Source organism: Benincasa hispida, chromosome 5, assembly GCF_009727055.1.
Source record: "Benincasa hispida cultivar B227 chromosome 5, ASM972705v1, whole genome shotgun sequence".
NCBI classification, from domain to species: Eukaryota; Viridiplantae; Streptophyta; class Magnoliopsida; order Cucurbitales; family Cucurbitaceae; genus Benincasa; species Benincasa hispida.
In genome coordinates this window covers 29,447,764-29,472,949 of record NC_052353.1, presented here as the reverse complement: position 1 = coordinate 29,472,949, position 25,186 = coordinate 29,447,764, and the positions used below count along the sequence as shown (strand labels likewise).

Sequence of the window (25,186 nt, the reverse complement as noted above, 5' to 3'; positions counted from 1 at the left end):
GAAAACATGTTACATGCATTGAAAGTATGTTATAAAGTGTTATAATATATAGTACGCATGTATAGGGTTTCAAATGTTTTAATATAAATGTTATATTAAATGTTGAATGCCTTTGTTGTATGTTATGGATGCTTAATATGTCTAAAATTTTGTAAGTTGTTATAAAATTGGGTTATACATTTAATCCATAACAAATATAAGTTGCATGCTCACGTAGATTAACCATCTATTTTAATAGTTAAAATAGGTCGATATCTTGTAAAACTAGGGTTACAAACTCAACCGGTATATAATCTTGTCTAAGGCCGGGGGTATTTAAGTTGACGGTCTATGGAACACCTCCTACCCGGGGATTATGACCGAATTATTGAGCATTGTTAATCATTTTTATGAGCAATACGTGAGTTGTGTGAGGTATTTAAATTGTTTTATCACCTAGACATCGTCGGTTAAATCCAAATATAAATGTTATACTTGGATAAACACCTAGACTTAGGTTGTTTAATTAGCTGGAACATTCTTAAGTAAAGATATACTGAACCAAATATAAAACACTTCAGCGAGAGTTTAATAACATATATGATATGCTATTAGAACACTTTAGTGGAAATTTATTAGAATGCTTCAGTGAGAGATTAATAACATATACGATATGTTATTTTTAGCTCTCGCGTCCCTGAGAGTTCACATCGAGATTCATGCTTCGCTTCGTGTCGATTAGGAACCTTGACTACTCCATTTGGAAAGTGTTGGCATGAATCAAGATCAAGTGAATAGGGGAAGTTGTTCACAGTAAAATTAAAAGTGATGTTTTGATTTTAAATCTCACGTCTTAAGATGTTCACACCGTGAGATCTGTGCAACGCTTCATGTAGATTATGAACCTCAACTGCTCCATTCGGAAAGTGTTGGCATGGGATCAAGATCAAGGTGAATGAAGTGAAGTTGTTCAATGTAAAATCAAATATACGATATATTGATATCAACTCTCACATCCCTAGAAAGTTCACACCATGAGGTCCATACAACGCTTCATGTCGATTATACCTCGACTGATCTAGTGTTTATATGGGTCAAGATCAAGGTGAATGGAGGAAATAGTTCATAGTAAGTGGGTGAAGGATATGTGTCAACGCTTCCATTTGTTTGGACCGTGAGATTCCTATGTTGCACTTGCCTGTCATCTTTAAGTCGATCTTGCTAGTCGTTTAACGACCGCCATCCTCTCGGAGGGTTGTAACATAGGATTCGAAACAACTCAAACTCCAGAAATGGATAGGATTTCTTAGGTTATTTTCCAACCTTGAATTTCCAATTCGGTAGCATCATTGGGGCCGATCTCTGAGGTTTGAAAATGGAAGGTTACACTTACGGGATTACTAAGGTGTTAGTAAGTTCTGACCAAAAACGGTAGCTAAATGACTATCGGAATATGAGTTATTCTGGATATAGTATTTAGTCAAGAATGTCTTGCTTTAATGAAGGAGTATTTGACTGTCCCTTGATAGCACTTATTCTGACTTACTATAGTATCGTTGCAAAAATAATGAATTTTGGGTACATTATTACTTTGCTAAAACATGATTGGGTTTAAAAGCAATTCACGAATAAAATTTATTTATATTTTCAGAATGATGAGTTCTTTAGTACAACTATTAGCTTCTGATAAACTTACCGGGGATAACTATACTACGTGGAAATCAAACTTAAATACAATACTGGTGATAGATGACCTGAGGTTCGTTTTAATAGAGGAATATCCTCCGTTTCTAGCTCAAGTACAAACGGAAATGTTTGTGATGCATACGACAGATAGATCAGGGCTAACGAGAAAGCCCGTTCTTATATTCTTGCCAGCATATCTGATGTATTAGCCAAGAAACATGAGAGCATGAGTACTGTCAAGGAGATCATGGAATCTCTGCATGAGATATTTGGACAATCGTCCTTCTCCCTGAGGCATGATGCAATCAAATATGTTCATGACTGTTGTATGAAAGAAGGGGTCTCTGTTAGAGAACTTGTCCTGGACATGATGGTTTATTTCAACGTGGCAGAAGTAAACAGTGCTATCACTGATGAGAAGAGTCAAGTTGGTTTTATTCTTGAATCTCTTCTGAAAAGTTTCTTGCAGTTCTGTATGAATGCACTGATGAATAAAATAAAGTTTAACTTGACTATGTTTATCAATGAGCTTCAGGCTTACCATACCATGATGAGAGCAAAAGGACTAGAACCAGAGGTAAATGTTACTACTACAGGAAAAAAAAAAAAAAAGGATCGTCCACTAAAAGGCCTGATATTGCTTCTTCTTCAAAGAGTAAGAGTATTCCAGTAAAGAAGAACAAAGGGAAAGGGAAAAAGAAACCTACTGGCAGAAAGGGCAAAGCAAAAGATGCAGATAAAGAAAAATGTTTCCACTGCAGCGAAGAAGGGCACTGGAAAAGGAACTGCCAAAATACCTTGTAGAAAATAGAGCAGAGAAAGCAAGACAAGGAAACTAGTTCCTTGTAAACTCCAAGTTTTAAATAAGAGAGAATTTCTCAGAAAAACTAGTGAGAAATGCAGTTGTTGTCGAAAGATAAACTTGTTTACTTTTGTTATATAGTGAAAGTTATTTTATCTTTCGTAAAGAACACATTGTATAAACCTTTTGTTATGAATGAAATGTTCATTAACAAAAGTTATGTTTGTTCTACCCTATAGCAACTTCTGTTAGAACCAACCAAGTTAAAAGCCATTTGCAAATATTTAGATATTTAAAAGCGGCTAGAAATCAATAAAGGCAAATAGTTATTTAACCTAAGTAATAAGTTTAGAACACTGAAGAGTTTAAGGTGTACAAAACTTGTTAGATAAAATAAATTTGAAATACTTCGATTGGATCAAAGTAAAGAAAATAGAGAGTTTGAGATTTCTAGGGCTATTTTGATAGAACATGAAATTTCGTGAAAACTTTCTACACCTAGTTGCCTTAATTTTTTTGAACATCATTCCAATTATAAGGTATTTTATGAAACTCCATATGAGATACTCATAAAAGTTGTTTATGATATGTAAAAGATGTTTACATAATTCAGAAATCTAGAGATGTGTCGAACTCTTAAGTGTTGAAATATTGTTCAAAAGACATGTCTATCTGTAGGCAACCCAAAAGTAGTATATTTTTTTAAGAAGATGAAAATCAAGTGTTTGTGTTGACAAATATAAAATTCTCTAGAAAAATATACGAGATCACCATGTATTATTTGTATTCCACAAAAGGATGTGTATACCAATAAGAGTTATTGATCAAAGCTGATACTGTAACAAAAGTTGTTTAGACAGGTCAGATGCATCTTACTCAAAGAGTTGAGGGTACCTTGATGTAGTGGGAGGAATGTATGACAACCTAGCCATTATTTGAGTTTATTAGAAACTCAAGTCATCAAGTCTTGGTGACGACATCGAGAAACAAAAAGTTGTGAAAATAAGTTGTAGTACCTATATAGTTTAATGAGAAATCCCTTGTATACTAAAGTGTTTACAGCAATCCTCTCGGCTAAAGTGTTTGAGGATCATCTAGTGAGACTAGAACTATAGGTTGTATAACCTAGGGAAAGTGGAAAAAAACCCATGGGTATGTGATACATACAAATGGGTATGTGATATCTAAAGGCAAAACATGGGAATGTGATGCCCTAGTTTATTGTATTTTTCTGTAAAACTCAAAAACAAAGAATTATATATACATATGTATGTTACCATTGGGGTTTTAATCTAAGTGGGAGTTTGTTGGATTTTATGTCCTAAAACTCGTGGTTTGTAAACAATAAACTCATTTTGTAAATCAATAAAGTTGTTATTGAAGTTTGACTCAATAAAGTTGTATTGAATATATGAATTGCTTATTTCATTTTAGAAATAAATCCAATAAACTAAAAGATCCATGACTATTACATGAGTACTTGAACTTTATGTGGAGACATAAGAGTGGATCAGGTTCAAGTTAATAGTCTAAATATTCTATAGTATCTGAATAAGGTTGGGTGCCTTATTCTGGTAACACTATCGGATGCGTCCCACTTTGTAGTTGTTACAAGGAGTTGTAAAGTGCTATAGACAAAGTGATCCTGATTCGTACATGTAATGACATGAGGAGTAGAGGCGTCTTGTGCAATGAGTTTGCGCAAGATCGAACTAAGAAATAAGACACTTTTACTTTATAACACTGCTTACTGTTCAAGACTGGCTATTTCAAAACGATGACCTAGGTAACTTGACCTGAATTGTGAGCAAACTATGAACTCCTGTTTATTTAGGATTATCCTAAGATTTGCATAGTTGAGGATTGGCTCAAAAGCGCCAGCTCAATAAGCCTCTCATTTCAGGAGTAAGACCGGGTAGATAGTTGGGGACATAGGGTGCAAGATAGAATTCATTCCTACTCGCTTTCAGGGATAAGAGAGAGTTGATTCCCTTAAGTGCTAACTCCGAGTCTTGAACAAGGGGCCCCACCCTCTCATTGGCTCAAGAGGGACTCGGTTTGACGATCGGATCACAAACCAATTGTTCACTAGATGATCAGTGGGACTTAAGGAACAAGAGGTAATCTCGAGGGTAAAACAACCATTTGACCCATATATTATTACGAACAACCTGTGAAAGGTTAACTTACTAATCATCGTTATATCGAGTGGACACAATATATCTACAGTGAGGGGAATGCAACTACGGGCTTTAGTGGAGTGACTCGGTAGTTAACGAATAGAGGTTAATTCGATGTAAAGAGTTTACCCAATTAATCTTGGATCGTTGGAGCCCATGATCTGTAGGTCCACTAGATCCCCCTACTAGCTCACAGATGGATTAGCCTTAGAGTAGTGTGATAAGTTGATTTAAAACGTTCAAAGTAGAATTAAGGGAATTAGTAATTATATATGATATAGTTACACATTTAATTTTGGAATTAAACAAAATTGGAGAATCGATTAATATTTAAGTATGATTTAAATATTAAATTCTTGAATAGGGATTCATGATAGTGAAATTGGTGATTAATTAATTTTATATTTTCTATTAAATTAATTTGAATTAATTTAATTTTTTAATTAATATTAATTATTAATTTTATTAGAAAAATTAATTTTTGTAAAATTAATTAAAAATAAATTTTAATTAAAGAATTAAAATTGAAAATTTAATTTTTTAATTTTAATTTTGGAAAAGTTTCAAAATTGAAATAAAAATTGAAAATTAGAAAAGTGGGAATTTCCCACTTCTTCACCTAGCAGCTCATTCATGGTTCCACTATTTTTACAGCTCAAATTCTCAAGCTTGAGCTGGAATTCATACAAAAAGTTTGTTGCTTGAATATCATACAATATAAACTTCAGTTTGAAGAAATATGTTTGAAGAAAGTCTTCATTCTGCTGAAAACCAGAAGAACTTTCTCCTCCATTTTCCTAATTCAAGCTTATTTTGAGTCCCACAATACAGTCTAAGACACCAAGACAATAATAGGGAAGACCTTGTGGTGGTTCACATCCAAAGGAAGGGAAGATTGTATCTGAAAATCGTGATTCAAGAAGTACTTTAAAGGTTAGTGTTGAAACTGAAGGATCTCATACCAAGAGTTCCATGAGCAGGCGTAGATCACTCCAATTTCACAGTGACCGAAACACAAACGACATACATTCCATACTTACAGTTATGCATATAAAACTCATTATCGGCATGCTCAGAATACAATAAAATACAAGGAAAAAGGTTCATACCAGATAAAGACTATCTTCATATGTGTGAACCCAAAGCAACGAAAAACCTTCCACCAATCTACCAGCACCCGGCGAGTATGTCGACTGCAACAGCACGATCCGAACGTACACGAACAATGCAGTAGGGACGACACCACTACAAGAGAAACCTGGGTATCCTTGGTGTCAAAAACCTAAAGAGTGGGCTCTGGTGAGTTTGGTAGAGGACGGAGAAGAAGACATCGTGTAGACAATAAGCAAGTGGGAGATGAAACTCTGCTATCATATAGCGGAAATGCTTATCATATAGTAGAGCTACACGATGGTGTAGGAAAAACTGAACGATCGTTCTGGAAATATGTATACGATTGTTTAGAGAACGCGTGAGGTAGACGATCATTTTAGATGAACGAGCTTCTATCAAATAGGCTCTCGCGATCGCTTTCACGGATTCTCTTTGGGCGCGGGCAATACGAATCCACGATTGATTTTAAAATGAAAACGATTTTTATTGTTTTAATCCGTCAATTACCATAACCTTCACAGTCCCACTTCCCACGTCGAAGTGGATCAATCGGTTAATCATCAAATAGTTAATCAATTAATTTAATTAATAAATATAATCATATTATATTTATATCCTATAGTTTGATATCATATATCTACTATAGTATTTTTCCCTACTTGATATAAATCATATTTATATCTAATTTTTCTCCAAAATAATGTATCTCATACATTTAGCCAATTATATCATATATAATTAACCAGTCCAATTATATCATATATAATTGAAATACCTCTTGTCAATTTGAACATTTCAAATTAACCCAAACATTGGTTCTCGACTTTATCCAAGCTACCCAGGTGACCTAATGGACCTGTCGCTCGAAGCTTCAACGGTACGTGAATAGCTGACTAAACTCTTTAGCCACGAGATTCACCATCTGTTAACTGTCAGTGATTCCACTAAAGACCAACAGCTGAAATCTTCTTACCACAGATATATTTCTGTGTTCATCGGATATAACCAATCATGAGCACGATGACCCTTCACAGATGCTCATAAGTAAGCTGGGCCAATTTATCGTTTTGCCCTGTAGTTACATTCATCCCTTAAGTACACATGATTCCTCTAATGAACAATACAACATAGTCCAACAATATGTGAACACTTCTCAGCCAAGAGAAGGTATGTGGCACCACATCGTTTAAGCCCCGGAATCAGCCCTTAAGGGAGCCATCTATCTACTTACCCCTGCCTCGGGGAAAGAGTGAATTCCATCTTATGTAATTGAGTTCCCAGTCCTAAATCAGACGAATCCCCAATAAGTAGGTATGAATCGGTGACCTGGCCACTCACACCCATACAAATCAAAGGACCGCCCTCAATGGCAGAAGTTCCCAACTCACTCAGATTGAGGCCATGTTACCTATGGTCATCCTATTGAAGTGAAGTCTCTGTCAAGAACAGTGTTATATAACAAGACGTTAACACTTCGTGGTCAGTCTTATACAAACTCTTTGTATAGGACGCCTCCGCTCGCATGTCCCCAACACGAATGATCAGGATCAGACCATTTGTGACAAGTCACAACACTTGTGATCATTCCACAAAGTGGGCCGCGTCCATAGCGTTACCAGGATAAGATTTCCCTCCTATATCCATATACTATAGACCATTTTGGTTATCACTCAAGACATGATCCACTTGTATGTCACCACATACATGCTTGAGTCACATACAGATAACCAGGGATTTTATGTTTATTGGTTTGTGGTAAAGCAAATAAAACAAACAATTGAGCAAAACAACAAGATGTGAAGTAAATATCATATATTAACAATCACAGGTGTTCGTATATACTGTTTACAAACTATAGGACACGAGGCTTTAGGGCACCAACCCCAATAGAAACTCTCTTTTAGTTTATGAGCATGCTGAATTGAAAGCCAAAATCAATGAATTAGAATGCTTAATGATCCTGTTTTTTTCCACTGCATGCTTCTTTATTCCAACAGATTCTTGGCTAAGGGAGGTAGTTCTAACTTGGGTTTAGAGATTTTTTCCCTTTTAGATTAATTTATGAGGCTTGTTCTTCTTCCCAAACTATTTCATACTTTTGTCTATAAATTTTCCCTCTTGAATGAATTATTTACTAATCATTTTTTCTATGAATTGTTTGACGAACTATTTTAGATTGCATGATTGATTGGTATTAACTTATACTTAATTATGTTTGGGGTTGATGCCCTAAATCTCATAAGGTCTTATAGTTTGTAAATGTGTTGTACAAACTCATTGTTTTTTTAATAAAATATATGATATTTTATTCCGAATTTTTTTGCATTAATCACAAACCAATAAACTAAGTTCCAAGGTTAACTCGTAGCTTAAACATGTATGTAAAGATATATTTTAAGTAATAACCTAAATGGTCTATACTAGATGGATAAGGTTGGATATCTTATCCTGGTGACACTTCAAATATGGCCTGCTTTGTAGATGTTACAGTTGTTGTAAAGTGCTACAAATGATCTGGTCCTAATCATTCATGTAGAGATATGTGAGCGGAAATATTCTATACAAAGAGGTTTTTATAAGACCGAACCATGAAATGTGTAGTCTCATTATATAACACCGTTCTTAATAGAGACTTACATTTCATTAGAATGACCATAAGTAACACGATATGAATCCTGTGTGTGTTGTAAACTCCTTCCAATGAAGGCAGTTCTTTGATCTGCATGGGTGAGAGTGGCCAAATCACCGACTCAACAAGCCTACCATTTTGGGGATTCGTTTGATTGGGGAGCTGAGAACACAGCTACACAAGATGGAATTCACTCCTTCCCCAATATCGGGATAAGTAGATAAATTGCTCCCATAAGGGTTGTTCCAAGGCTTGAACAATGTGGCGCCATACCCTCTCCTGACCTGAGAGAGATTAGTCATAGTGGGACTATGATTTATTGTTCATTAGAGGAATCGGTGATACTTAAGAAGTTAGATGTAACTTCAAGGGTAAAACGATAATTTTGATCTAGTTGTACTTACAAGCAATTTGTGAAGGGTCATTGTACTGTTGACTGGTTATATCCAATAGACACATAAATACTTCTGTAGTACGAAGAATGCAGTTGTCGGTCTTTAATGGAGTGCCCAACAGTTAATGAATGGTGAATAATTTAATTAAAGAATTTGATTAATTATTCACGTACCGTTGGAGCTTCAAACTACAAGTCCATGAGGTCCTCTCGGTAGCTCAACAGGATTTAATGAGGATCTGTTTTTGGAATAATTTGAATTTTTTAAATTAATTGAGGGAATTGATTATATGTGATATAATTAAGTTAATTATATATGATTGATACATTATAATACAAAGTATTTTTAAGAGGAATTAAATATTTGAATATGTTTCAAATATTAATTATGTGAATTAGATTCATATAATTAAAATTTAATATAAATATGATTTATGTTGAATGCCATTAGTGAGAGAAAAGAAACTATATGTTATATTGTATATGATATAATATTGAAACTATAGGTTATATATATATTTGATATAACATATAGTTTAATATATATCATATGATAAAGTAGTTATCATATGAATATTTATTAAATATATTTATTTATTTATTTATTTATTAAAATTAATTAATTTTAATCTTAAAATTAATTATGGGAGGGAGTTGTAACTCCCTCCTCCTTTTGTCTCTCCCACATACGTGTTACAGAGGTTCTTCCTTCCTCCTGCAGGAATTCTCTCAGATCTCTCTTCCTCTCAAAAATTCTCTCTATTCCCTCAATACAAAAATTAGCCAGAGTCCACCATCCCTCATCCCAGAGGATACCAAGGTTGCATTCATGGTAGTGCCAATTAGAAAGGTTATTTATGAAGAAAGTCTTCAAAGGTAAGGTTTTCTGAAAACCCTAAAATTTCTTTTCTTTTCATCTTTTTGTAGCATGTTGTATTTTTTGATAATTGCATGATCTGTACTTCATCTCTGTAAATTGTTTTTCTAAATCACCAAGTAGCAATAGGTTAGATTAACTTGTTTATTATAAGTTGACTACTAATGAGCATTGTTTTAATCAACCTTGAGGAAAATCACATTGGATTTCTAATGACGACATTTTCTGTTAGAGTTCCACCCTAGTGTAATCCTTAAAACTTAATACAATTAGTTCAAGTGATTAGTATGAATTGATCTACTCATGTTGGATAATTAGTTAATTACGACGATTGTTTAGCATTTCTAATCAATTCGGCTAGGCTGGCAAGAAGTATGATCTAGAATTCGATGATTGATTAAACTAAATGGGGAAACATCAAAATAAACTCGAGCTAGCCTTGTTTAATCATAGTTTCACAACTCTCTCTCACTATCATTTACTTTCGTGCAAGTTTACTTTTACATATTTTGATTGCAAGCAAAACTCAACCAAATCCCCCTGTTACCTTGGGATTTTAAGCATTTTATTTGAGAAATACAAAGGTTTCTTGTGGATTTAACTAGTACTTCCACTACTATAGTTAAGGAAGGTGTTAACGTAATTGTGTAGTTTAGCTTAATTTTAGGCTAAATAAAATATTTTATTGTTAAGATTTCCTGTATATTTTAAGATGTTTTCATATGTATATTTACACATGTTTTATTTCTGTAATTGAGATATAATATACATAATACAATATTATGTGATATGGATTTAAAGGAAATTTATTTGATCCACCGGAGAATTTGACACCCTTCAATGAGCCAATCAGCTAGCAAAAACTTTCTTTGAAAAATTATGAGGAATAAATTCTATTTAATAAAATTCCATGAAAATTTTGGCAAATTTTCTTTTGAAAACATAAAATTCACACCTAAAAAATAATGTACAATTCCAAAAATTAGTTTCAACTCACATTCTACCTCCAAGTGTGCATACCACACATCACTTAAAATCAGTTTATAATTAACCACACCATAGCACAATCTAAAACGAATAATAATGACTCATTTAGTTTACTAATTATCAAAGAGTTGAAAGTAGCAATATTTCATCAAATCTATGCTAGGCACTATTAATTACAATCTAGATAAAACATAAAATCTCAATCCAACAACCTATATTTACAAATGCATTCCCAAAATAATGTACATATAAAATGATGTATAGCATGCCTATCAAGATAGGTGACAGATATTAGCTTTAGTAAGCACACCTGAAACTCTAATGCTACCTGGTGAAAAAGTCTAGGAAGTGAGGATGAACTAACAAGCCTAATGATACGTGTTGCACATACATGTTGAGCATGTGGGGGAATGACTAGCATCGTAAGTGCCTTTTTAAATCTAAAATGAAATAAAGTCATGCGTTCTCCTGGGATTTGAACTCATCCCCATGTGCATTTAGGCATGCTCCCCCACCAACCTTCCCAAGTAATCTTTTGATTTCGTTAGTGACACTTAACTCAGTCGATTCGGTTTTTCAATTCACTTTTTTTTACCAACTCGAAATCGATCAATTATTTTTTATTTTTACTTTTCCAATCCGAAACTATTAAATCGCCTAGTTTCAAACCAAATCGACAAGCGGTTTCGGTCGGTTTAAGCGAATTTTTGATTTTTTGCTTTCCTTGCCCCTTAATGAGTGGTACTTATAATTGAAAAACTGTTGGTTGTAAATTATCCACTTGAAAAGTATTTACTGAAGATTTGTAAATCAATACAAATAATAAACAATATTCTTGAGCCAATTAAACCATCAAGAAACTAGAAAAAAAAAAGAGACGAGTGAGCTCATGTCTAGAAAAAGTCTTCACCAAATTTGTATCCAATCTCTGGGCATACTAGCGTACAGTAAACTAAATACACATAGCAAAATAATATACGATTATACTACATGTCGAGTAATCTCAAGGCATGTAGTATATCAATCTAATTTGATCATGTGTGCATGTAGAATTTCCCTCAAAAGACTAAACACCCTGATACAGGGCCCAAAGCCTATGTGTACACCAAAATGGATCCCAAAGACATATCTCGTATACTACAAAAATACATTCACATTAACATAACATACATGTAATCATCATAAGTACATAGATCTAGTGGTTTGAAAACTACTCTTATCTTAAATCTCATAAATCCCAACATTCTCAAATCATTATAAAAAGAAAAAGTCATATTCTCTTTAAACATGCACCTTTTCTAAAATTCTCAGTTGATATATCTTAACACATCTCAAACATTTCTAAAGTCACTAATTTTGGCTTAAAGCATGAGATTTCCAAAGGATTCTAAGATTGCCATATCAATTTTTCTAAAAACATTCGTAGATATACATTCTTTCAACTTCAAACTTTTAATAAATAATAAAATGATTAATAAAATAATCACCCACAATTTTATGGGTGAGATATGTTTGGGTTAAATCGCTCTGATCTCTACTTGGCTTAAAATAATATTTAATCGAAGTATAACTATATGTTTAATTCCAAACTTTGAGCTAATCTATTAGGAACATATATTTATAATACAATTCCTAGAGTGTTCTTTCTCATCCACCAATGCAAATGACTTTGGTTACTTCTCAAATAAATAATAAAAACAAAATCTTCAATCTCTTCTTAACTTCAATGCATTTTTCAGGAAAACTTGGATAAATATTCTAAGTTTTGAAAATAATTATGGCTCCTTTTCCTTTCCTTTTAAATAGAAAAAACGTACTCTATAAAATTTATGATTCTATTTCTTAGTAATAAGAAAAATTTACGGTTGTATTTCTTAATAATAAGAAAAATTAACCATTGTTTTATCTTTATCTTTTCTAAGTTTAAGAGATATTATAGAAAATAACAAATTCTCAATCTCTTTTTCTTCCATATTACAACTATTGTTCATAGTTTGAAAATAATAACATGTAAATTAAAATGTTCATATCAATGCAACAATTTAATGTTTTTCATTCATTTAAAAATAATAACAATAATAAATAATCAATGTGTCCTACAAGGAAGGCATCGTCGATTTTGATCTTGTTGTCATCGTTGATTTTGATCTCTAGGTTGCTCTAGTTCCTCTTGACCCTATGGTGGTTCTGGTACCTCTGCAGGCGCTTCATAGTATAAATATTTGTTATGCTCCTCACAACTGCGCCCATTGTCCATCCATGTATGAAGACAATGGACTGACCTCTGAATCATAATATTCTAAGTCAAAGGCTAGCATGATCATCATCAGACTAGCATAATCAGTGTGGCTCTGCGTTTGCGTCATAGGAGGCAATTCTTCCACATTGTGAACAACCTCATCAAACTCATCTTCTTCTACTCGAGCACATCCCATATGCCTAGCAACTAGTGAAGCTGCAATAGGTATATCGTACATATAGTGTATCTTCTCCATGTAACTCTCATTATTACTACATATAATAAGGAACTAGTTTAGATCATCTGCAATATCACGAAGGCTACTGTTGCTCGATCTCTATGAATTATAAAACAATTAGTTAATATTTAAAATAAACTCAAATTAAAAATAATTAGACAATATTTAATTACGTACCAGATGACCCACAGCTACTCTCAGACAAATAATGTAGCGCCTCATAATATTATTATACCAATGGATATAATCTTGAGTTGCATCCCTATCAAATGTCCCAATTGAAACCCCAATTACAATAAACCGTCTATGATAGTGTCGCCGCACTACCAGATGTACAACCTTTTCAGACCAATCTGCAATTCTCAGGTCAATGTCATGCAGTAGGGACATCCTCTTGGAAACTAAACTGTTTGTTCATCCTGTCATGAAGATGCCCTTCACCAATGTGAAAACATATGAGTAGACTTATCGTCTTCCATATGTCTTGGTCATTTGTATAGAAATTGGGTAAAGTGTCCATGACAGCTTTGTAAGACTCCCAAGTAATCTGAAACATGACATATTATATTAAAAATATTAAAGACAAATACATAAAAAAATATATGTATAAAAAATTCAATTAGGTTCAGTATTCACATAACTAATGTAAACCCTAGAACTTGTCCTTTTAAATATTTATATTTGAGAACTATTATGATGTATAATGTTTGAAGCTGGTTGACTAGTTAGCATGATTTGTTATGATTTTAGTTAATAAGTAAGCTAAAAAGGAAAAAAAAATCTTAATTGTTGAAGCCTTGAAAATGAGTAAATTGAGTTAAGAGAAGAAATATGTTCTAAGTGTGCAAACAGAAGTCTCAGATGGTCTTGAATAGTTCTATACTTAGTAAATATTTTGAAGACTTATGGAGTTTTCCAGCTATGTGTTGAAAAGTTAAAGGCAAGGGACTTGGTGAGTAAGGAGATGGCCAGGTATTGGCCGTAAGGTATAGAGGTTAATGGTTAAATGCAGGCTGCTTAAAGGCGTTGGTGTTGGCGGGCAGCTTAGCATGAAGTAAGCGTTAGCCTCATTGGAGGTTAGATAGGCTAAAGTAGGCAGACAGGCATGTTGTCGAGCGCCCAAGGAAAGGTGCTCAGGGAGAAGTGCCTAAATAAAGGCGTTAGTGGAAGGCTATTGAGTGTATGATGGCCAAGAAGGAGTTGGCGTCAAGAGCAAGGCCTATGTGTTGAAGAGATGAGGAAGCTTAGTTTAATCTGGTCAGTTGGTGGGCTAAGTGACAGCATTAGAAGCATTAATCACGAGTTAGTGACCTAGATGTCACCTGACTAAGCTAGTTGGTCATGCAAGACTTAGTATAAATAAGAATTGAAGGAAATGGAATTAGTTTTGCCAAATTGTCTTGAGCTAAGAAAGAGGAATGCAGCCAAATTGAAGTTCAATCAGTGAAAGAGGAGATCTGAGGTTGCCAAGAAGAATGTCCCACAAATTGATGCCAAAATCTTGAGGAATTTAAAGAGTGTTTCCAGATTTCTTGATTACCCAAGGAAGCTAGATAGATTAAAGGAATTTGAGCTTAGCAAGAAGAATTGGAAGCTCAAAATTTGAGGTAGGGAATTTAAGAGGTTAAGGAAGAAATTCTTAGAAGGAAATTTTGTATTTTGATGTCTGGATTTTAGGTTATAGGATCTAAAAGTGAAATCTGGAAATTAATGTCGATTAATAAGTAGGTAGTTGCAACCGTTGAGCAAGCAGGCAGCTGCAACCATTGAGCAAGCAAGCAGTTGATTGAGGCAGGGAGTCAGGCAAGTGTGAGTAGGCATCGGCTTGAGTGCCTGCGAGATAAGGTTGTGCGACAAAAAGTAGCGCCCATCACCAGGCGATCCTGCAGATTGTACTGCACACCTAGCGCCTAACGTATATGAAGTAAGTGCATCCTAGTGCCTTCCTAAGTGTCAGTACGTGCATACCTTGCACCCATCCAACCAAGTAAAGTGCTTAAATGACTAAGTGTTGGGCATTGCATTGGCCTTGGGTGACCAAACGTTGGTAAGTTATTTAAGAGGTTCCTAAAGGATGTTAATTCTTATTATGAAAGTATGGACTCAAAAGGGAGAATAGAAGATAAATAAAGTTAAGGAACTAAGAGGCCTAAAATTATAAGTTAGTTTAAGTAGTAAGCTCTAAAGGGAGCCAATGTTATAAACCAAGGGTGTTTATTTATGTAGCAGGCCAAACGAAGATAGGACAAGCCTATCACCCCTTGGAGGCTAGCAAAAGACAATGAGTGACTAGTTTTATAAGTGAATTCCTAATATGATTTCAACGCATGTATTTGTTGAATGTTCATTTAAAATATGTTTTCCATAAGTGAATTCCAACGCACGCATTAATATGGAAATATATATTGGACGCATGGTCCATTCCTAAAGCATAGTTTTTTATACGAGGTAAAGTATGCATTCTATGTTAGTAACCATGTGCTCAATTCAAAGCATGTCTAATTTCTAAAAAGGTGAACATTATGAAACATATTCAATATTTTAAGTAGGGCACAACTGATTTGATAAAGTATTCCCCACATTTAATGAATTTCCATGTATTTGCCTATTTTAATGCTAAGTATCTTAGCGAATGTTTAAGATTTCAAATGCTATGAAAGTTAGTACAAAGCATGTTTTAAGTACTCTAAGTTTGAACCCGATACTAAAGTAGATGAAGGTATTCTGGTCCCCTGATACAGGATGTCGTGTCAGAGGGAGGGTCTAGTAACCTTAAAAAAAGGGTTGATCCTAACATGGAAGATAGGGTTTCTAAAATAATAACCTAGAATCAGTAGCTAGTGTAGTTTTGTACAAACAGACCCTGAGAAAAAGTACGACATAGAGAGAATGAAAGAACTAGGTGCCACTACCTTCAAGGGAACAACAGACCCGACAAATGCCAAAGTATGGCTAAATCTGATAGAAAAGTGCTTTTGTCCTAACGACCGTGAGGTTGAGTTAGCTATGTTTCTACTCCAGAAAAGGGCAAAAGATTGGTGGAGACTTCTAGATTCCAAGAGAGGAAGTTCAAATTGATGAGCCGGGAAGAGTTCACGAGATTTTTCCAGCACAAGTACTACCCTAGTTCCTTTCATGATGGCAAGAGGAATGAGTTCTTCGGGCTAGTTTAGAGCTCAATGATTATGGCAGAGTACGAGCAGCCAAATTATCAAGGTATGCATCCACTATCATTATTGAGGAGGAGACCAGGTGCAAGAGATTCGAGAATGGGTTATGGAATGAGATTCGTATTCTTGTGACCACTACTGCCAATTGGACAGACTTCTCACAGTTAGTGGAGACAGCGATGAGGGTCAAGAAAAGCATAAGAGATGAAGGATAGGACAGGGAAGCAGTCAGAAGTGGCTTCTGTAAGACCCGCACCTTACTTTTCCCTTTTTAACGATGTTTACTGTTAAGTTAAGCGAAAGATGAGTTTGAAACTGGAGAAAATGGTTAAGTATCTAAGTTAGTTTGGATTTGTACATTTCGAAGTAAAAGATGAGTTTGAAACCAGATAAAATGGTTAAGTAAGGAAGCTTAGGTCTCGTTCACACCATCCTGGCTTGACAAGGGAAATTTTGGCTAAGTGTTGGTCATATTGAAGGATGCTTGAACATCGAGTAAACGTCAGGCGAGCATCGAGTATAAGTGAGTGAGGAAGGAGGCGAGCATCGAGTATACGTGATCGAGAAGGGTCGAGCATCGAGTAGATGCTGCCAAGTGTCAAGTATATGTAAGCGAGGAAGGAGACAAGTGTCGGGGGTGAATGAGAAAGGCTTGCGTGTTAAGTTTGAGCGTCAAGTAAGGGCGCATTTTGAGCAAGCTCTCAGCGTCAAGTTCCCTATCGAGTAGCAAGTCCTCCCATTGAGTATTTGATAGAAAGTCCTAGAATTGTCTGTCAAGTAAGGACATCTCCCCATCAAGTTTCCTCAGCGAGAAACGAGTTGCTCGAACCACCCAGATTTAAACGCTCAATTTTAGACTCCTTTTTTAGTTAGTTGGACAGATGGCTTAATATCAACCCTTGATCTTCATTAATAGGTGAGATGGCTTAAAGAGATTTCAGGTGAAGGGTTGGACAGTAATATAAAAAGGAAGAGAACTTCAAGGGCTCGTTTTGGATGTTTTACTTGAGCAAACAACGCGAACTTGGAACCATTGGAAATCTCTTCGAGTCTAGTTGCTGAAATCGAGCTTTGAAAGGGAGATCTCATCAGAAAAAAGGCCAGAGAAGGAACGAAGTGCTGAAGGTTCATTTTCGGGCATTTCTAGGCACTCAATGAAGAAACATAGATCTAGACTGAACTGCTTTAATTTTTTAGCTAAAACTTTAAGGTATTCTCGTGAACACCCTTTCAAGTAAGTTTGTAGAAGGAACCTTGGAAAGAAAAGGTCTATGATTCGAGTTATATGTATTTTGGGAAGTAACCCTAGAATCTTTACTGAAACAGGAAGTTACAGTTAGGACTGTCAGGAAAGATTTGAGAGCCCAGGTTAAACCACAATGAGTTTCATGCTGAAACTTTGAGGCAACATTGGTAACGAAATTATGAATTTGTTTGGAGAAGGAACTTTTATGAAATGGGTTCTAGTTTTCAAGTTATTTACGTTAGAAGTGAATCTGGAAAATGTGGACGATTGGACAATCCATTGCTAAGTATGAGCTTAGTTAAAAGAGTAGTCTCAAAAGGGAGGCCAAGTAACAATTAAACTCTTATTCTTTTATGTATAGGAACTACGTCCATTGGAGAGGCCTATAAAACTTAGGAAGAACCAAGCCCAAGGATTTGTGAGTGACTAAATGTTTTCAAATATGTCCACAAAAGGGGCATGCGGTTCAAATGAATTTCATGCTACTGTTCAAGGTTTCCAAGCAACTAGAGTTATGTTTTTGTTTTAAATGAGTTTTGTTAATCCTAGCATATGTTAAGAATGCATGAAAAGAAATGCAACTACATGTTATTAATTGTGAAGCATTCATGTAACTGATAACGATGCTAGAGCTTCCCATGAATGTTATGTTTCTAATGTACTGGGTACCAAAGGTATAGAAGGTATCCGAGGAAGTACCTAAGGTGTTGACGGTACTTAGTATACTCCATGTGCACATAGGTAGTTCTTTATGAGAGAACGAAGTATGGGTCTCCTGGCCACAGTCTTCATTAAGGGACCGAAGTATGGGTCTTACGGCCTTGAATGGATGTTAGGAGCTTGAGCTATGAATGTTCATTCTCAACTAAGGTTTGCTAGCATGATTGATTATAACGCTATGATTAATGTATGATACTATGCAAGTTGCTTGAGGTTATTTTTTTAGCATGTTATTTATTTTACATTAAAGCATATGAAAGGTTTGAGAAGAATATGTGTCACTCACTGGGCAACCAGCTCACAGTTTTCAAATGTTTTCTCTTTTCCAGGTAGTGATCAATTCCCTCGCGGTTGAATCCACTGCAGTTTTCCACCCAAAGTTTGGTGACCTTAGGAAGAAGCTTAGGTTAAACTTATTTTGATGTGCACACTTTTGGAAAGAAGTCAGGGACTTGTGAAACTTATTCTATTTTGGGACACATGTTATTTTGGTCATCTTATTTTCATTAGACATATGTTTGTTTGTTTTAGAATTATGATTAAGACTTGAACTGTTTAATTCCATGGATTTGTTTGTACCAAGTCGTTGCATATTCAAGGTTAAGCAGGTTCACTTAAGTTAGGCAGTAAGTGTCGGCACCTAGGTCGGTAACTACTGTCGTCATATACTCTTCGGTTTCAAAGGGTAAACTGGGAGAGGGTTTGACAGCTTTCGTGACCAGTCAGATAGAGGTGATCGACGAAGATTTACTCCAGGTGTTTCAGGTAAGAGGAACTTTAAGCCCCATTTTGGAGGGTAATCTACTTCCAAGGCTGTACATCTGGAGGTCAGCAGAGACAAAGCCAGAGAAGGGGTAGCCAACCCGCTATTTCGGCTGGAGGATCATGTTTCAGGGGGACAGGTGAGTCTATTGCCAGTTCAGCCAGAAATCCATTGTGTAGCAATTGTGGTAAAAACCACTGGGGGCAGTGTTACAGTGGAGTGAATGCCTACTATCAGTGTGGATAGGGTAGAAAGAATGCCCTCATTTGATTGAGGAGACTCAGGTAAAGTAGAAAGCAGTGTTGTAAACAGTAAACCAGCATAGAACAAAAAAAGTAAAAGGTGAGGGCACCAATAGTGCCAAACCAAAAAGTGTCATAGGACGACCTTGAAAACAAGGGAAGGTATACGCCATGACCCAGCAAGAGGCCAAAAAGGCACCATATGTTACTAGTACTATATTTTGTAGTTAGCTTACACATGTATTACTAGATCCAAGAGTTGCTCATTCATTTACCTCTAGCATGTTTGCTCTAACTATTGATAAGATGCTAGAACGTATGTCTGATGAGTTATTTATTTATGTTCTGATTGGTGATGTTCTAATAGTTAGTGAATTTTATAGAAACTATGAGATTGTGATTGAAGGGCTAAGCATGCTAAATGACTTAATTCCTTTAGAGCTATTAGAATTTGATGTCATCCTAGGAATGGATTTCCTATCCAGATACCATGCATCTGTAAACTATTATAAGAAAGAGGTAGTGTTAAGAAAGTCAGGCCAGGAAGCTACTATGCAAATGATGTACAACATACTTGGCTCATGTAACTGAGTTGCATGTAAAAAAGTTGAAATCGGAGGATGTTTCAGTAGTACCGAAGTTTATTGATGTGTTTCCGAAAGAATTATCAAGATTACCACCTGACAGGGAGGTGGAGTTTACAACTGACTTGATTCCAATAACAGAGCCTATTTCTCAGGCCCCCTTTAGAATGGCATCTGCTGAGTTGGAAGAATTAAAGACTGAGTTAGAGGAACTAGTAAACAAAAGCTACATTCGACCGAGTGTGTCCTCTTTGGGAGCACTAATATTATTTGTGAAAAAGAAAGATGGTACCCTCAGGTTGTGCATTGATTGCAAGCAACTAAACAAGGTAACTCTACGTAATAAGTATCCTTTACCTCGTATAGTTTATCTATTCCATCATTTGAAGGGTGCAACGGTGTTTTCTAAAATCGATTTAAGGCCAGGATATCATCAATTGAAGGTTAAGGAATCAAATATTCCTAAGACAGCTTTCAGAACTAGGCATGGGCATTATGACTTTTTAATTATGCCATTCGGCTTAACCAATGCATCAATAGTGTTTATGGACTTGATGAATAGGGTATTCCATCCATACCTGGACCAATTTGTGATATTTTTCATAAATGGCATCCTGGTCTATTCAGAAAATAAAGAGAAGCATGCAGAACATTTGAGGACCGTGTTGCAAACCCTACGTGATAAGCAGTTGTATGTTAAATTCAGTAAATGCGAATTTTGACTTGACCAAGTAGTGTTCTTAAGGCATGTACTATCAGTTGCAGGTGTTAGTGTAGACCCTCAGAAGATCGAGGTTGTAGTTAAGTGGGAACAACCCACTTTAGTGATAGAAGTTCGTAGTTTCCTTGGTTTAGCAGGTTTCTACTTGCAGTTTGTAGAGGGTTTTTCAAAAAATAGCCCTTCCACTGACAAGTTTAAACAAGAACAGTGTTAATTTTGAGTGGTTTGAGTAGTGTCAGAGAAGCTTCCAAGAGTTGAAGAAGATACTAGTATCAGCACCTATCTTAACTCTTCCAGTTACAGGGAAAGAGTTTGAGATATATTATGATGCTTTCGGGCAAGGTTTGGGTTGTATTCTGATGTAGGAAGGAAAGGTAGTGGCTTATGCTTCAAGGAAATTAAAGAACCATAAATGTAATTACCCAACACATAATTTGGAACTAGCAGCCGTTAGCACTAAAGATCTTGAGGCATTACCTATTCGGTGAGAGTTGTCATATTTTTATTAACCATAAGAGCTTAAAGTATATCTTTGAGTAGAAGAAGTTAAATATAAGGCAACGGAGGTGGCTGAAGTTACTTTAAGACTATGATTGTACTATTGCGTATCACCCAGGAAAAGCTAACATGGAAGCTGATGCACTGAGTTGAAAGTCTAGTCATCTTAAGGCCATATTTAATACAGTCAGAGGAGTATTGTTACAAGAATTGAGGAATGAAAATGTTGTTTTAACAATCAGGAGGTTAGAAAGCTTACTGGCTCATTTCCAGGTAAAACCGACTTTGGTGAATGACATTATCTAGGGACAACCAAGAGATCCAAGTCTTAAGAAGCTGGCTAAAGAAGTAAGTAAGAACCAAAGGACGGATTATGTGCTAAGATTAGATGGAGCTTTACTGAAGAAAAATCAATTGTTTGTGCCTAACAATACGACTTTGAAGAATCGTATCATAGAAGAGGCTCATATTTCAGCTTATGTCATGCATCTAGATAGTATTAAGATGGACAGAACCTTGAAGTAGTTGTATTAGTGGCCTAGAATGAAATGTGATATAGAAGAGTACGTAGACATATGTTTGATCTGTTAGTAGATTAAACCTTGACAAGCTTACAAAGAGTACGTAGACATATGCGCCAAAGATCGGTAGGATTACTTAACCCACTTCCACTACCTAAGTGGAAATGGAAGCAGGTTACTATAAATTTCTTGTTTGGATTACCCAGGACTCTGAGTGGATATGATGGTATATGGGTACTTGTTGATAAGCTTACAAAAACAGCCAAGTTCTTGTCAGTCAAGGTAACTTTTACACTTGACAAGTTCGTTAAGCTGTATTTTGAAGGATAGTGAGCCAATATGGAGCTCTAGTATCAGTTATATCAGACAGGGACCCGAGGTTTACTTCGAAAATTTAGGCTAGTTTACAAAAGGCTCTTGATACGAAGCTACACCTTAGTACAACATTTCATCCTTAGACGAATGGACAGTCAGAGAGAACCATACAGACTCTGGAAGACGAGTTGAGAGCTTGTATTACAATTCAAAGGTAGTTGGGATACACACTTGTCATTAATGGAGTTTGCCTATAATAACAGTTATCATTCCAGTATTGGAATGGCTTCATATGAGGCATTATATAGGAGACAATGCAAAACTCCAGTCTATTGGAATGAAGTAGGTGAAAGAAAGCTAATAAGCTCAGAGTTAGTTCAAACTACCTCAGAGAATGTGAAGTTGATCAGGGAAAATTTGAAAGTAACTCGTGACCAACAAAAAAGCTATGTGGATAAGAGAAGAAGAGAATTAGAATTCGAGATTTTTTCTCAAGTCACCGTGGAAGGGAGTGTTACATTTTGGCAAGAAGGGTAAGTTAAGCCCAAGGTATATAGGAACATATGAGATAGTAGAATGGGTCAAACCAGCAGCTTATAGACTAGAACTATCGTCAGAACTATCTAAGATACATAATGTTTTTTATGTATTTATATTAAGGAAGTATGTACTAGATCCCTCACACATTTTACAGGTACAACTAATGCAATTAAAAGAAAATTTATCATGTGAGGATCCAGTATAGATTCTGGATAGAAAAGAACAGAAGTTGAGAAACAAGACTATTCCATTAGTAAAGGTGTTATGGAGGAATCATGGGGTAGAAGAGCAAATAAGAAGCAAATATCCATATATTCTCAAGTAAGGATCCTTAATTTAAATTTCGATGAAAGGTAAATTGTAAACCCTAGAACTTGTCCTCCTAAGTATTTATGTTTGAGAACTATTATGATGTATAATATTTTAAGCTTTTTAACTAGTTAGCATGATTCGTTATGAGTTTTTGTTAATGAATAAGTTGAAAAGGAAAAGAAATTCTTAAGTGTTAAAGCCTTGAAAATGAGTAATTTGAGTTAAGAGAAGAAAAATATTCTAAGTGTGGAAACAAAAGCTCTCAGGTGGATTTGAATAGTTCCAATATTTAGTAAATATTTTGAAGACTTATGGAGTTTACCATCTATGTGTTGAAGAGTCAAAGGCAAAGGACTTGGTGAGTAAGAAAATGGCCAGGTGTTGGCTGCAAGGCATAAAGGTTAATGGTTAAGTATAGGCTGCTTAAAGGCATTTCCATTATCAGACAGCTTAGCATGAAGTACGTGTTGGCCTCTTTAGAAGTTAAATAGGCTAAGGTAGGCAAACAGGTATGCTACCAAGTGCCCAAGACAAGGTGCTGAGGAAGAAGCGCCTAAGACAAGGTACTGATGGAAGGCTATTTAGTGTTTGATGGCCGAGAGGGAATTGGCATCAAGAGCAAGGCCTATGCATTGAAGAGATGGGGAAGCTTACCTTAATCTGGTCGATTGGTAGGCTAAGTGGTAACATTAAAAGCATTAATCACGAGTTAGTGGCCTAGGTGTCACCCAATTAATCTAGTTGGTCATGCAAGACTTAGTATAAATAAGAGTTGAAGGAAATGGAATTAGTTTTTCCAAATTTTCTTAAGGTAATGAAGACAACTACAGCCAACTTGAAGTTCAACCGATGAAGGAGGATATCTGAGGCTGCCAAGAAGAGTTTCTCACAAATTGATGCCAAAATCTTGAGGAATTTGAAGAGTGCTTCTAGAGTTCTTGATTACTTGAGGAAGTTGGATAGATTGAAGGAATTCAAGCTCACCAAGAAGAATTGGAAGCTTTAGATTTAAGGTCAGAAAGTTAGGAGGTTAAGGAAGAAGTTCTTAACAGGAAATTTGTGTTTTGATGCCTAGATTTTAAGTTATATGATCTAAAAGTGAAATAAGGAAATTGTTGTCGATGAACAAGTAGGCAGCTGCAACTGTTGAGCAAGCAAGCAGCTAACCGAGGCAAGGAGTCAAACGAGGTGAGGCCGTGTAGCAAAGAGTAGCGCCCATCGCCAGGCGACCATGCAAAGTGTAGCGCACACCTAGTGCCTAACACATATGAAATGAGCGCGTCCTAGTGCCTACCTGAGTGTCAATGTGCACGTGCCTTGCACCCATCCAGCCGAGTTAAGTGCTTAAGTGACTAAGTGTTGGACATTACGTTGGCTTTGGGTGACCTAGCGTTGGTAAGTTATTTAAGAGGTTCCTAAAGGATGTTAATTCTTAATATGAAAGTATGGACTCAAAAGGGAGAACAAAAGATAAATGAAGTTAAGGAACTAAGAGGCCTAAGAGTATAAGTTACTTTAAGTAGTAAGCTCTAAAGGGAGCCAATGTCATTAACCAAGGGTGTTTACTTATGTAGCAGGCCAAACAAAGATAGGACAAGCCTATCACCCCTTGGAGGCTAGCAAAGACAGTGAGTGACTAGTTTTATAAGTGAATTCCTAATATGATTTCAACGCATGTATTAGTTGAATGTTTATTTAAAGTATATTCTCCATAAGTGATTTCCAATGCATGCTTTAACATAAGGAAATACGTGTTGGATGCATGGTCCATTCCTAAAGTATAGTTTTTTATACAAGGCAAAGTATGTTGGGGTAGATGTCCTAAACTCTCGTTGGGTCCTGTAGTTTGTAAAAACTGTATTGAACAAACGCTTGTGATGTAATAATATATGATATTTTCTTCACTTTGCCTATGAAATATGGGATGTTTTAATTGCTTTACCACAAACCAATAAACTAAGATCCCTGGTTATCGTTGTAATTTAAACATGTATGTGGAGACATATAAGTGGATTATGCCTTAAGTGATAACCAAAATGGTCTGTAGTATATGGATATAGGACGAAAACCTTATCCTGGTGACACTACGAATGTGGCCCGCTTTGTAGAATAGTTACAAGTGTTGTGACTTGTTACAAATGGTCTGATCTTGATCATTCATGTGGAGACATGCGAGCGGGGGTGTCCTATACAAAGGAGTTTGTATAAGACCAGACCACGAAGTGTTATAGTCTCGTTATAGAACGCCATTCATGACAGAGACTTGACTTCACTAGGATGACCATAGGTAACATGACTTTAATCCTAAGTGAGTTGGGAACTTCTTCCTTTGAAGGCGGTCCTTTGATTTACATAGGTGTGAGTGGCCTGATTGCCGACTCAAACCTACCACTTTGGGGATTCTTCCGATTTGGGAGCTAGGAACTCAGC

General features: G+C 35.7%; 1 protein-coding gene across 1 annotated transcript; it reads left to right on the top strand.

Annotated features, from left to right (window-relative positions):
- The first annotated feature begins 1,891 nt into the window (after positions 1-1,891).
- On the top strand, positions 1,892-11,823 carry LOC120077288. The gene is made up of 2 exons (XM_039031178.1): positions 1,892-2,242; positions 11,698-11,823. Exons 1-2 carry the CDS (start codon positions 1,892-1,894, stop codon positions 11,821-11,823), a joined length of 477 nt encoding a protein of 158 aa, XP_038887106.1.
- Positions 11,824-25,186: the final 13,363 nt, after the last annotated feature.